This window comes from Larus michahellis, chromosome 25 (assembly GCF_964199755.1).
Source record: "Larus michahellis chromosome 25, bLarMic1.1, whole genome shotgun sequence".
Lineage (NCBI taxonomy): Eukaryota > Metazoa > Chordata > Aves > Charadriiformes > Laridae > Larus > Larus michahellis.
In genome coordinates, this window is record NC_133920.1 from 2,367,045 (window position 1) to 2,381,230 (window position 14,186).

A 14,186-nucleotide genomic window follows, 5' to 3' on the forward strand; every position below is an offset into this window, starting at 1 on the left:
CATGAGACGTGGCATCAGCCTGACCCCAAGGTCCCCTTTTCCAGGGGCCCAGGTCACATCCTGACCCCGGTGTCCCCAAATCCCAGGACAGGGCCACATCTTGACCCTGGTGTCCCCTTTTCCATGGGGACACGGCCTCATCCTGACCCCACCGTCCCCTTTTCCCAGGACACAGGGCCACATCCTGTCCCCACTGTCCCCAAATCCCAGCACCTGAGGCCGCTTCCTGACCAGGGGAGCCCTAAAACCACCCCAATCCCCCCCCCAAAAACCGTGTCCCCACACCCCTGGGGACCCCCTATCCCGCCCCCATCCCATAATTCCGGGTATCCAGAGACTCCGCTCTCCCCCCGGCTTCATTTCCAGAAGAATTTAATCCATCGTCCCATATTCCCGGGTACAAGAAACAACAGAATACACCTCCCCCCCACCCCCCCAAAAAAAAAAAATATTTGGAAATAAAAAAAAAAAAAAGAAGAAAAAAAAAAATTTATCCGTTAAAATTCCTTCCGAAATTCGGAAGTTTCGGGCTTTCCAAATAAAAATGAATATTCCTTGTTTTCTACACAAATCTAGAGTTTAAAAAAGTTGGAAGGTCTATGGAGCTAGACAAGGAAAAACCGGGAAAAATTAAGAAATAATAAAGCAATGGTGGAAAAAACGGGGGGGGGGGGGCGCGGGGGGAGGAGGGAGAAGGGGCCGAGCCGAATCCCCCCCCCCCCCCACCGGCGCCGAATCCGGGTGGAAAAACCGGGAACGTGGCTCTATTTTCTCCGGTGAAACTGAAGGGGGGATGCGGCGGCCGGGGGGGAAGCGGTGAATCCGGCCGGGGGTCGGGGGTTTGCTTTGTTGTTTTTTTCTTTTTTTTTTTTGCCGCGGTGGAAAAAAAAGCGGGAGGGAAGCGGCGGGTTTTGTTGTTTTTTTTTTTTTTATCTTTTTTGGGGTGGGGGAAAAAGGGGATTTTGGGCAACATGCAATCCCGGAACCGAGGGATTCCGACATCTACGCAAGACTAAATTTCATCGTTGCCTAATGGGAAAAAAAAAAAAAAAATTAAAGGGGGGGGGGGGGGGGAATCGAATATACATTAACTCTAAGGGTCATATACAAAATCCACAGCGTTTTTTTCCGGGAATGCGGCTGCTTCCCGAAATTCCACACCCCCTCCCTCCCCGCCCCCCGGCCCCGATCCCGAATCGCCGCCAGTAAAGGCGACACCGTTTGTTCTTTGGGTTAAAAAAAACGGATTTTGGGGAAGTGAGGAATGAGGTGGGGGGGAAATTCCCTCGCCGGCATCGAGTCGTTCCCTCCCCGATCCGGTGCCGCATCCCAGTTGCCGCGTGTTTCCCGTGGGATCACCGAGGGTTGTCTTGATCCATTGTAGTGCTTGTGGCCGGGATTGTCCCCCCCCCCAGCTCATCCCCTGGAGACAGGGGGGGGACACTCCGGAGGGGCAAAGGCAGCGATCAAACCCCTTTTTCCCAAAAAACCCAAAGAATTATGGATGCGGGAAAAGGGGGAGGTGAGGATTTCCCGGCTCCCCATTACTGAGCCTCGGCGAGGGTGGGGGGTTCGGGGGCGGGGGGAGCTTCGCCCCGTAAAGGATCCGCTTTGGAGAAATTCATTTCCAGGATGTGTCGTTGGAGATGCCGGACCCATTCCTCCTGGATAGAAAGGGGACCTTGGAATTCCATCTCGCAGAACCTACGGAGGATACGGCGTCAGCTCGGGAACTAGTGGGGGGGGGGGGGAAGTTTTTTTGGGGGTGACAGTCCCCAAAAAAAGAGGGATCCAACACCGCAGAGCTTTTCCAGTCGAGAAAGAGAATCCCTAGGGATACGCCATTCCCGAGGTGACCCACCTGCACTTGAGGGTGTAGATGGTCCCCACAAACTTGACCAAGGAGGTTTGGGGCGGGCGAGGGACCAGGGACGGCACCGGCCTCATGCGGGGCGGCGGCTGCCGCGTCACCTCCATTTTCTGCTGGAATTCGGTCCCTTCCTCTTCCCGGTGGAGGGGAGCGTCTAGGGGCCGCGCCTGCCTCCGCTCGAACTCTGGGATAAGGGAAAGGGGGGGGAGTTAGAGACCGGGGGGGGGGACACCAAAGGTGGCACGGCATCGCTGGTGCGGCCTCTCTGCTCTCAGCTCCCCCTCGTCACGGAAGGAGGAGGAGGAGATGATGGAGAAGGATGGAGGAGGAAAGAGGAGGAAGGAGGAGAAGGATGGAGAAGGATGGAGAAGGATGGAGAAGGATGGAGAAGGATGGAGAAGGATGGAGAAGGATGGAGAAGGATGGAGAAGGATGGAGAAGGATGGAGAAGGATGGAGAAGGATGAGGAGGAAGAAAGGAAGGACAGGGATGGAAAAGGATGAGGAGGAAGGGAAGAAGGGAGGAAGGGAGTGGAGGAGGAAGAGGGAGGAAGGAAAGGAGGAGGAGGGAGGAAGAAGGAGGAAGGAAGGAAGGAAGTAGAGGAGGGAAGGAGGGAAGGAGGGAGGAAAGTAGGAGGAGGAGGAAGGAATGAGGAGGAGGAAGGAAACAAGATGGAGGAAAGAGGGAGAAGGAGAGGGGGGGCTCCCAGCTAAAGACCCCGCGCCCCGGTGCTGCCGGGAGGGGGCAGAGGGGACAGGGCAGGGCTCTTCCCGGCGCTCCGCGGTGCCGGAGCCCCCTCTGCCCCCTCCCGGCGGCTTCTCCCCAACTCACTGTTGATGTTGGAGCGTTGATGTTCCTCCAGCTTCACCAAGGAGAGGGGGGACGTGATCATGGGCCGCTCCCCGCCGCTTCCCCCATCCAGGATTTTGCCGGCATCGCCGTGAGCCAAATCTCCCATCAATCCTTTGTTGAGCAGGGTGACGCCGCCGGCTTGAAGGCTGAGCGGCATCCGGCGAGCGCCGCCGTTGTGATGCCGGGTGTGGGATGAGTTACGGAATTTCTTAGTGAAGGGTCGTCCGCCTTGGATGTAGCTCCGATAAGCGACGGCTTTTTGGGGCCGGTGTCGGATCCATTCGCTGAGGGTCTCGATGGGCGAACCGTTAACGCACCATTCGGTGACGCCGAATTGCCGGAGATGCGCCCGCGCGTGGCTGGCCAAGGCTTTGCGGTTTTCGAAGTAGAGGCCGCACAGTTCGCAACAGGCTTCGCCAGCTGGGGATCGGGGCGGGGGCGGGGGGGGAAAAACACACATGGGGGGTAAGAGAAGGCAGGAACGCAGCACGGAGCCAGTTCCCCCCAAGGCTGGCGGCTTCCCGGCTCTGCGCGGAGGCAGATCCTCCCTGGGATTGAAATTCCACCTGCAGAAGCGTCCCCTTGGGGGGCTGGTGGCGGGGAGCAGGGGCCAGGGGGGTGGGGGGGGGGGAGGCTAATTAGCCAGGCTAATTTGCATCAGGGGAAGCAACGACCTTAAATCTCTGCTCCCCTCTCCCTGCTCTGCATCCCCACGAGCCAAAAATCCTTCCCAGCAGAGGGAGGGGGTTCCCCGTGCGTGATGGATATCCCCGGGGAGCGGGGTGGGGGGTGGGGGGGCTATGCTGCGCTTTTCCCCCCGCCCTGTCCCGCATCCCCCACTTACACGTGTGCGCAGGTTTGTCGTGCACGGACTTGGTTTTGAAGGGCAGCTCGGTCTGGATGTAGGCTTTGTGCTTGACTTCGGCGTGAGGACCCAAGCGATCGTCCTGTAACGGCCGTTTGGCAGATAACGGCGTCAGGAAACCGCCCTGGGGTTTGCTGGTGAGAGGCAACAACGAGATCTCCCGGTTCAAGGTGGAACCGCCGGGGCTGGGTTTCCCCGTCCGCCCGCCCAGGGAAGGCAAAGCCATGCCCTGCAGGATTTTTCCGGGGGACTTGGGCTCTGTCCCTTCCTCCCCGATAGATTTCGGGGGTTCGATGCTGGAGGTGTGAGGTTCTTTCTTGATAACGCAGGGTTTGGATTTCTTCTTGAGGATCTCCCGGAGAGTGTCGATGGGCGAACCGTTGACCGACCACTCGGTCACCCCCATTTGTCGGAGGTGGGATCGAGCGTGACTCGACAAACCTTTGCGGTTTTCGAAGAATTCGCCGCAAAACTCGCAGCGGATATCTCGCACCAGGTCAGCTCGGGAGGCTGCGGGGAGAGACGCGGGGTCGGGGAGGGGGAGGACCGTGCTTAACCCCCCGCCACCCCCCGCCTTTCCACTCCTCCCCGGCTGCGGCGAGGGGTCCCCCAACACCCCGGCCCATGGAAGGTGATGTGGGCTCCCCCAGGTCACCAGGGAGAGCCCTCAGCCCTTCCCAGAGAGAGAGGGACCCCCGTGTCTCTGTCCCTGAGAGTGTCCCCACAGACGGAGTGGGGAAGGTGACAACCATGGACTTACAGAGGTTCAAGGGAGACAGCTCCTCCCGCGGGGACCAGGCTTGGTCGGAGGGATGAGGTTCTCCGTGGAGTCCTCCCGACATCATCTCCCGCTTGATTTCCAGCCTCAGTTGATCTTGTTTGAGTTTCTTCTGCAAGGAGGGAGGAGAAAGGCCTGGAAACATCTTCCGGGCGGTGGGAGGTGGGGACGAGGTAGGAGATTGCCCCATGGGGCTGCCAGGTTGCTGGACCTTCTTGGTGAGGGTGGGGATGTGAATCTCTCCGGGACCGCGAGGTTCCAAGGATCCCATGCTGCCCAAGAGGGTCTTGGCCATGGCTTTTTGCCCGGGACCGCTGGAATTGGAGGTGCTGCTCCGCGGCTGGGTTCTCCGTTTGAGGATCTCCCGGAGTGTGTCGATGGGCGAGCCGTTGACGTACCACTCGGTCACCCCCATTTGTCGGAGGTGGGATCGAGCGTGGCTCGACAAACCTTTGCGGTTCTCGAAGAATTCACCGCAAAACTCGCAGCGGATATCTCGCACCGGCTCCGACCCCGAGGCTGTGGGAAGAGAGAAAGAGAGAAGAAAGACGGCGTTGCTCAACAGACAGGACGGACGGACGCAGCCCAAAGCCGATCCCTGCCTGAAATCGGGAAGCACGCTCGGGGTACCCCAGGAAAACACAACGGCCGGGGGCTGCGGAGAGCTGGAGGGCTTCCCGGTGGAGCCAACGGCAGAGCTATGGACCGGAGCACTCGGATAACATGGATGCTCGTGTCCCTTGCCCGCTCACGTCCCCAAAATCTCACTCGCTTCGCATTATCCCAGCCACCACGGGGAGGAGAAAGGGCTCCAGATGAAGACGGGCTCCCGGACACCGCGGTGCTGGTGGTACCAGGACAAACACCGTGTGCCTAAACCCAAGCGCGTCCCTGCTAATCCCGGTGCTGGATGCATCGAGCAGGGGCATCTCCTGCCTCCGGGAAGTGCCGATTCCCAGCACATTGATGAAGAGAAGGAGGAAGATGAAGCGGGAAGAGGTTTTACCACCAAAACCAAGGGGCAACCTGAGCCATGTGATAACCCTGGAGAAGAAACACAACTTCACCGGTCCTCGTCCGCCCTCCGGCTGCGGAGGGGAAGGGAGAAATCATCGGTGTTGCGCTGGGATGGGGAAATGGAGACAGATTCCTGCCTGGGATTGGGGCAAAACCACGCCAGAGGCTTGAACCTGCACGACAAGGGAGGCTCGAGCAGGGTAATTTCAGGTGGAGGAGAGATCAGCGCGGGCAGGACTTGTCCAGCCGCTCCCGGGCACCGTGCAGCCGTCCCCACCAGTGGAAAGAGCTCACTGGGAAGGTGGGAATTTCTAACCCGAGTTGGGATTTTGGGCACCGCTGAAGTGATGCTGGGAAGGAGGAGCAGAGGCACCACAGCAGCCAAAACCACCACGCAGACCGGCCCCAGCTGACAGCCAGCGTGGCCACGGCTTTGGTTTCTTGGACGGTGAAGGGGAACGAGGGAGAAGATCGGCTGATTCCTTGTGCCGCGGCTTGGGATCTCTTGGCCGCTGCAGCCCACGGCGTGCCGGGGACTTAGCTCATGCCAAGCTGAGCAGCCAAACCGGAGTTCATCTGCTCCTACGGCTTCGTTAGCAGGCAGCCCTAACGAAGAGGAATTACGGCGCTGGCTATGAGACAGGCGTAAAGCGCTTTTCTATTCCCGCTCCAAGTCTCCGAAGGGCTACGAGGATGAGCCAGGGCCAAACTCTGCATCTTCTGTCACCGGCCAAGGAGCAGCATCGCCAGCCCACGGGCACATCCTCCAGCTACAGAGTCCGTCCCGCCAACAGCCACTGTCCAGCTCTGCCATCCCGGAGCTTTTCAGGTTGGGAAAAGCAAGACGGTAGCTGGGACGGAGCGATTTTATAGCCCCACAGCTCCAAGAAACCTCGCAGCGTTAGGAAATCCCCAGCCATAGGGATTTTGGGGAGATATCAGGTCTTAAAGCCACTCCTGCAAGGAGGGAAGGAGCGGATACCACAAACACTGAGGCGCCGCCTTCTGCTTTATTGTGGGAAACGACACCAAACGCGCCGTGACTCCCGCTGGGGAAGATGAAGTGCCTGTTGGTGCCTGCTGCTGGACAAGCTCGCTAACGAGGGTGAAGAACTAACGAGCCAGAGACACTGAACAGCCCTCTGAGCTGTTGATGAGGACGTTCCCGGCAAGACACGGTGCTCGAGGAGACGGCAGCAAGAGCCGGCTGCTGCCGGGAAAACCATTTTGGTCCCAAGGTGTCAGAATAAGTCACTGATGGAGCCTGGGGACAAAGAGGGACGTGGCAGCGCCAGGGCTGCGGTCCCAAGAGCTGTGGTGGTGCCTCTCCAAGCGCATTCTATGCTGGAAAAGACAGCGGGGAATGGGCTGTCACCGGTCAAAGCCACTGTGCTCCCTCGGGAGAGGGGAACCGGCTGCGCCAGATCGAGCCGCGGCGCAGGAGAGCGCTCCACGCCAGCCGAACTGCGGCCAGGAGGTGAGAGAAACGGGGAAGAGAGATGTGAAGGACTTGGAGGGCAGAGAACCAGTGGTTTTCCTGGAATCCTGACAGAAATCCCCATTTGCCCAGTCAGGGAAGACCATCCCCTCCGAGAGTCGCAACCAAGAGGCACGTATCTCCCCGGCACGGCAGTTACAAACTCCTCCACCGAGCTCTGCGCCCTCCCGAGGGATTCCTGGCTTGGCAGGAGCAGGATGGGAGAAGCCGGGGATTTCCCCTGCCCTCAGCCGAATGGGAAACACTGGAAAAAAAAATAAGAAACTCACTTAAATTGAGGGGTCCTTCCTCATCCGCCTGCGGCCACTGGGCTTTTGGGGAGCTCTGCAGAGGGCTCAGTGAGAGCTTGGAGCTCTTCTCCTCCAGGTTTTTCGGAGACGGGGACCCTGAAAGAGCGGGCGGCACCTTCTTAAGGATGGGGGATCCCGGTTGCGAGAGGTTTTTGGAGAAGCCGGGAGGGGATTTGATGGCTTTATTAACGGGACCATCCGACGGGCGATCACCGGCTTTGCTGAGCGCCAGGAGCGTGGGTCGAGGGGAACCGGTGGCCGTGGCGTCTTTGGGGGAACCGGATTTTTTGCCGAGGGGGGGAGACAGGGGGCTGCCGTCGGGTTTGCCTTTTTGTTTCATCAGTTCGTAAAGCAAATCGATGGGAGCCCCGCTGCTCTCCGATTCGGCTACGCCGAGTTGCCGGAGGTGAGAACGGGCATGGCTGGATAAGCCTTTGCGGGTTTCGAAGCAGGCGCCGCACACTTCGCACGTCGTAAGGTTCTGGGCTAAAAAGAGAAAGAAAAAAAAAAAAAGAGAAAAAAAAAGAAAATCAAGGCACAGTTAAGACAGGAAGCACAAGGAGCAGTATCTGGCCGCGTTGTTTCTCTCCCAAGGGATTTTTACCACCCCCAACCCTAATTTTGAACGTTAAGACACTCCGCGCATCCCTGTGTGGGCAGGAATCAAGCGGGAAAGATGAAGCAGAACTGTGGGAGGACAAGGATCGCTGCCCCGGGGTGGAAGGAAGACGGTTTTCCCCCTCGAGGACGTCTTCCAGAGCGTTTTTGGAAGCCTGGCCCACAACTGGTCAGTCACAGGCCGGCTCCAAAGCCCAGCCAGCGAGGGAGAGGGATCTCAAAGCAATCGTTTTAGGGGAACATCGTTAATTAAGAAAGAAAACAGTGATTAAGGTAGTTTAAGGTGGACAGGGAGCACACATCAGTCCTGGGGAGCTTTAAAAAGCTGCTGGCATCAGAGAAAGAAAAGCACTGTGAACCAGCAATACTGGAGTACGACATAGCCACTGTCTTAATTAGAGGATTAATTAAGCAAAAAGACCTGAAAATCCTCCCGGATCAGGTAAACAAACGCTTGCCAGGTTCCCCGCTCTCTCCTCACAGTGAAAACCCGGTGCTCAGCCATCAGAAATAATGAAAAGCCAGCAAAATACTCACATTTGGAGTCCTGAGGCTCTGGTTTGCTCCCAGGTGGCTCAGGAGAGAGTTTGGTCCCTATCCTGGTTGGGGGTTGATCCAGCTGCCCGGTGGGAGCGCTTTTTTTCGGGAGAGGGGGAGAACCCACCTCCATGGCCACCAGTTGTTCCTCTTCCGGAGCCAGGACTGCCAAGAGAAGGAAATCATTGGCCACCGAGGGCAAATAATGCGGCTGAGGGAGGTCGGGGGGAGGAGGCGGCTTCATTCCGTGAAGGTTTAAGCTCAGGAGGGAGAATCGGAGAGAAGGGGGGCTCTGCATGGGGCTGGCAGATGATCTGAGAGGGGGACACCCACCCCAGTGGCAGGTGACACGCCACTGGGAGAGTGGTGACCTGCCAGCGGGATCTGTGGATGCTTGGGGACAGTGGGAGGGGGGGAGGAGGGTGGCAGCTCCCTAAGGGGAGGGGACAGGGAAGGTGGCAGCTCCCTTTCAAGGAGAAGATGGCAGCAAGTCTCTAAGGGGAGGGAACAGGGAAGGTGGCAGGTCCCTGCAGAGGGAAGAATGGGGATGGTGGCGGGTCCCTAAGGGAGGAGGATGGGGATGGTGGCAGGTCCCTAAGGGAAGGGACAGAGAAGGCAGCAGCTCCCTGCCTGGGAGGGGAATGGGACAGTGGCAGGACCCTAAGGGGAGGGGACAGGGAAAGTGACAGCTTCATAACAGGAGAGGACAGGGGTGCTTGGGGACAGCGGGAGTGACGGAGGATGGCGGCAGTTCCCCGCAGGAAGGGTGACAGTGGCAGCTCCCTGCTGGAGAGGGGAAATGGTGTCAGTTCCCTCACAGGGGGTGGCGGCAACTCTCTGCGTGTGTGGGGGACACACGCGAAGGTGGCAGCTCCCTGCAGTGGTGGGGAAATAAAGGTGGCATCCCTCTGCAGTAGGATGGATGGATGGATGGATGGATGGATGAATGGTGGCAGCTCCCTGCTGGGAGGAGAACAAGGAAAAGTGGCAGCTCCCTGCTGGGGAGGGGACAAGGAAGGTGGCAGGTCCCTAATTGGAGGGGACAGGGAAGGTGGCAGCTCCCAAGGCAGGAGATGGGGAAGGTGGCAAGTCCCTGTGAAGGAGGGGACAGGGAAGGTGGCAGCTCCCTGCAGGGGAGAGGAGGTGATGAGGAAGATGGCAGGGAAGGTGGCAGCTCCCTAAGGGGAGAGGACAGGGCAGGTGGCAGCTCCCTGCAGGGGGGAGAATGGGGAAGGTGGCAGTTCCCTAAGGGAGGAGTATGGGGAAAGTGGCAGCTCCCTTTAGCAGGGGGACAGGGAAGGTGGCAGGTCCCTGCAGGGGGGAGGATGGGAAAGGTGGCAGGTCCCTAAGGGAAGGGACAGGGAAGGTGGTAGGTCCCTACAGGGGAGAGGACGGGGATAGTGGCACCTCCCTGCAGCGGGGACATGGCCGCTGGCAGCCCCGCCTGGGCCTGGGGGCGGGCTGGGGGCTGCCTCGGGCTCACCGGGCCCGGCTCCCCACCCCGGGGCGGTGCCGGGGCACGGCCGGGATTTGCATCCCCCCACCCCGGATCGTGTCCGTGTCGTCCCCCCCCCCGGCCCCCACCCCCGCCCCTACCCGGAGGGGGCGCGGCGGGGAGGAGGAGAAACGCTCCCTTCCCCCCCCACCCCGGTCCCAGAGGTGACAGGAACCGGGCGCGGCCCGTTGCGATCGGCCAGGCCGCACCCGGGGTGGGGGATGGCGGGGCCCCCGTGAGGGACAAAGCCACGGACAAAGGAGGGCGGCGGCTCGGCGACAGCGGCCTTCACCGGGCCTCCCCCCATCCCCTTCCCCGTCTGGGCCGGGCCTGGAACCGGCGGCGGCCCCAGGGTCGGGCCCGTCGCTGCGGCGGGGGAAGGGGAGGGGGGGGCAGTGAGAGGTGGGGTGGGGGGGGGCCGCGGGTGGGCCCGGGCGCGGCGGGGCGGGGTCGGCGGAGGAAAATGGGGGCTCACCCGGCTCGGGCGCCGCCTCGGGCTCGGGTTCGCCGTCCCCACCCCGGTCCCGGTCCCGGGGTCGCGGCGCCGCCGCCGCTTTTGTCACTTTGGGCTGCGAGGAGGTGGAGGCCGCCATCTTGGCTCCGGCACATGCGGGGCGGCCGCCAGGCCGGCAGGCCGAGCGCCGAGCGGCGCGCGCCCGCCAGGCCCAGCGGTCGAGCGCCGAGTAAGGCAACGGAGATAAAGGGCGGGGGGGCGGGGGGAGAGGGAGCCGGTGCCCGGGGCGGGAGGTTGAGTGCCGAGCAATCGGCGGCCCGGCCGGCAGAGGCTGCGCGGGTGGTGGCGGCAGGAAGGGAGGGGGGAGCGCCGAGCGATCGAGCGTCGGGGCAGGACAGGGGGGAGCTCTATGGCGGGGTGCGAGGCCCAGAATCGGGCCCCGGACAAGAACCGGAGCCAGGACCGGGTTCCCCGGGGCTCAGCTCTTGCCCAGCACCGTGGAGCTTCCTCCTGGGCCTGCGGCAGGGCCAGGGCCTGGGGTATGGGGCAGGGCCTGGCCCCAGGGCTCATGTCCCTCTCTGGTCCCCCTCACGCCTCCGGCCCAGCCCCATAGGGCTCGCCTGGCCCCACAGATCCCCAGGCCCTGACTCAACCTCCCCCTCACTGAAGGGGGCTCTCCCCACCCCAACACCACTCGTCCAGGGCTGACCCGGACACCCACTGAGAGGGAAACGGCCACCCAAAGCCTTCTCCATCCCCTCCGCCTCTGCCACAGCCCGGGCTGCCCCAGGGAGGGGGTTTCTATTCAAACCAATCCAATAAAAAAACAAAAAAGAGAAGGGAGTCGCTGTCCAGAAGAGGGATATGGGGACATCAGCCATCTCCCGTGGCACTGCCACCCCCCCTCAAAGCCGGGGGTACAAATAACGCCTGAGCAGGGATTCAGACCCACGGGGACAGACGCAACGGCAGCAAAGTCTCCCCAGAAGCGCCGCTCCTAAACAGGCCGACAAGCGCTACCAGAACCCACGGAGAAATCCAGGTTTTTGACAGAAGCTATTGCAAAATTACAGCAGGTGCTGGGAGAAAGCGAGCCCTGCGAAGGGAGACGCGGCCACGCGCTGCCCGGGGTGAAGAAAAGCAACGACGAGTCCTATCGGAAAAGGGAAATGCTGCCAGAGCACGCAGAATCATAGAATCGTGGAACGGTTTGGGTGGGAAGGGACCTTAGAGACCCCCCAGTGCCACCCCCTGCCCTGGGCAGGGACACCTCCCACCAGCCCAGGTTGCTCCAAGCCCCGGCCAACCTGGCCTTGAACCCCTCCAGGGATGGGGCAGCCACAGCTTCTCTGGGCACCCTGGGCCAGGGGCTCACCCCCCTCACAGCCAAGAATTTCTTCCCCAGATCTCACCTAAATCTCCCCTCTTGCAGTGTAAAACTCTTCCCCCTCGTCCCATGGCTCCCCTCCCTGCTCCAGAGTCCCTCCCCGGCTTTCCCGGAGCCCCTTTAGGGACTGGAAGGGGCTGGAAGGTCTCCGCGGAGCCTTCTCTTCTCCAGGCTGAACCCCCCCAGCTCTCTCAGCCCGGCCCCACAGCAGAGGGGCTCCAGCCCTCCCAGCAGCTCCGGGGCCTCCTCCGGCCCCGCTCCCACAGCTCCGTGTCCTTCTGCTGTTGGTGCCCCAGGGCTGGAGGCAGCGCTGCAGGGGGGTCTCCTGCGAGCGGAGCAGAGGGGCAGGATCCCCCCCTCGCCCTGCTGCCCACGCTGCTGGGGATGCAGCCCAGGCTGCGGGGGGTTCTGGCCACCTTCTCCCCCACCAACACCACCAAGTGCTTCTCCTCAGGGCTGCTCTCCGGTCATTCTCTGCCCAGCCTGGATTTGGGCTGGGATGGCCCTGGCCCACGTGCAGGACCTCGCACTTGGCCTGGTTGGACCTCACGGGGTTGGCACGGGCCCACCCCCAGCCTGTCCAGGTCCCTTAATCTGCTGGCCACTCTTCTTGAGGAGGAGGAGGAGAAGGGAACGTGGTAAAACACATGTAGGAAACCAAAATCTACCTGGATCAGGAACAAAAAATCCACCTGGATCGCAAAGCAACCGTAACAAGCGCAGACCGTTGACCTCAGCAGCGAACGGAGAGGACCGATCCCTGCTGGAACCCTCCCCGTCCACTCCCGGCACACCAGGGTGATACACCCAGTGCCAACCGACGGAATTTACAGTACGTAAAAGTTACGGACAGAGCCCAAAATAGAAATACAGAAAGACGGAGCATGTAATCGTTACCTTGGACCAGTTCTGCTCAGCTCCATCCTCCTCCTCACCTCCCGGGGGAAGGACAAGCAGAGTCCCAAAGTGGCGACAACGGTCTCCTTACAGTTTTGGGGCTTCCGAGTTGAAAACACGCCTTCAAAGCCGGCCAGTTCGGTCCGTAATTGCACCAGGAAAACCCACGTGCAATGGCAAACCCGCCTGCCGTTCCCCGAGTGTAAAAACAAAACCGAACCACGAAGCGGCAGCGGGGGAAGAGGAGACAGCCCACGAGAGCCACAGCTAAAACAAAACCAGAGCCACACCAGAGACTTCATTTTTTCAGCATGGGGAAGCTTGGGAGGTTCAAATTCCTATTTACTTTTGCATCTCAGGCAGCTTAAAAAGGGATGGTGGATAGTTAATCCAGCTTCTGCCAAGATTAACCAGGTTCTGCGAGGCTAAAGCAGCGACGATGGGCCAAATCATGACATTTTTAGGGAGTTTCAAAGCCCACGGCAGTAACCAGAGGTCTCCAGGGGCTCCGGTCTCTGGGCAGTGACGACACGGAGGGTCTCATCCTGGCAGCTTTCGGGTGCTGAGGGGACACGTGTTCACATCTGCGGGGTAGCACAGAGACTCGCGAGTCGTCAAACACCCTCACGCTGATTTTCAACAAACCCCGCTGAGAAGAGGGGAGAGAAAAGCCCCCCGTAGCGGTCGACAACCCCATCGCACCTGGAAAAAGGCTCGGGGGGGATAAACCTCCTGCTTTAAACCCTCCTTCAAGGGATGATCCACGGAGCAGCCGGTGCCGCTTCCGAGCTGCAGAGCTCAGCCGTGGTCTGAGAAAGCGATTCCCCAAATTGGAGCCAAATCTTCCGGAAGAAGATCCAGCAAAGGCAACAAGGGGTATGGGAAACGCCGGGACAGGCAGGATTGCCTGATTGCTGGCTTATCACGGGCTCCGTCTGGGGCGAGGATGGAAGCGTCTGTCTTTGCTGGCCAGCCTACGGCCTCCAGAGCTCCGTGCGAGCCGACTCCTTGCCAAGGCGGGGTTTTGCCAGCTTTCGGTCGCGCTTTTGAGCTATCGTATCATTTTAAACACGGTGCTTCCCCTCGCTGGCGCTGCCGAGGAGGGCAGGCTGCTCATGAACTGCGCCTAAAGTTCCTCTCATCTTTCTTTACCGGGGCGTCAAGGCATAAAACCTCTCCTTGGCTTAAAGGAGCCGGAAAAAAAAGCGACATTGGGACTAGGAGGACACGAGGAATCGCCGTGGCAGGAGCTGGAGCTCGCTGAAATTTAACGGGGAGAGGAGAAATACAAGAAAGAGATGCCGTTCCTTTCTCTGCCACTGTCCCACTGGGCTGCGGCGGCGAGGCTGGTTTTGAACCCGAGGTGGTTGCAGGACCCGTGGGTATCCCTGGCTCATCCCAACCCAGGGATCGCCCCCTGCAACATCCCCTTCTCCAGCAGTTACAAACCAGGGTCTCCCAAAAACATCGGGAAAGGGACAATTTCTACCTGCGCTTGCCAAGACTAAAATGGGTTATTGCAACCACCTGCCTTCGAGTGCCGCCCCCAGGGATCCTCACTCCGCAATTCCTGTGCTGGAAGACCTGGCCGAGAGATTTCTCACCATCTCCTCTGGCCACAGATGGGC

General features: G+C 60.3%; 1 protein-coding gene across 6 annotated transcripts in view; it reads right to left on the reverse strand.

Moving 5' to 3' along the window:
- Positions 1–909: 909 nt before the first annotated feature.
- Positions 910–14,186, reverse strand: part of WIZ (WIZ zinc finger) — a 60,379-nt gene continuing 47,102 nt past the window's right edge. For 4 of the 6 annotated variants that reach the window (XM_074567224.1, XM_074567225.1, XM_074567227.1 and 1 more), the window contains 7 exons: positions 8,326–8,490; positions 7,150–7,656; positions 4,348–4,884; positions 3,567–4,097; positions 2,702–3,142; positions 1,862–2,054; positions 910–1,704 (listed from right to left, as the gene is read on the reverse strand). In XM_074567224.1, coding sequence (XP_074423325.1) covers positions 1,545–1,704; positions 1,862–2,054; positions 2,702–3,142; positions 3,567–4,097; positions 4,348–4,884; positions 7,150–7,656; positions 8,326–8,490 — 2,534 coding nt within the window. In that variant the 3' untranslated portion in view covers positions 910–1,544. Of the gene's footprint in view, positions 1,705–1,861; positions 2,055–2,701; positions 3,143–3,566; positions 4,098–4,347; positions 4,885–7,149; positions 7,657–8,325; positions 8,491–10,295; positions 10,449–14,186 lie in introns of those variants that run through there. The other 2 variants (XM_074567226.1, XM_074567229.1) reach the window with 2 other exon arrangements.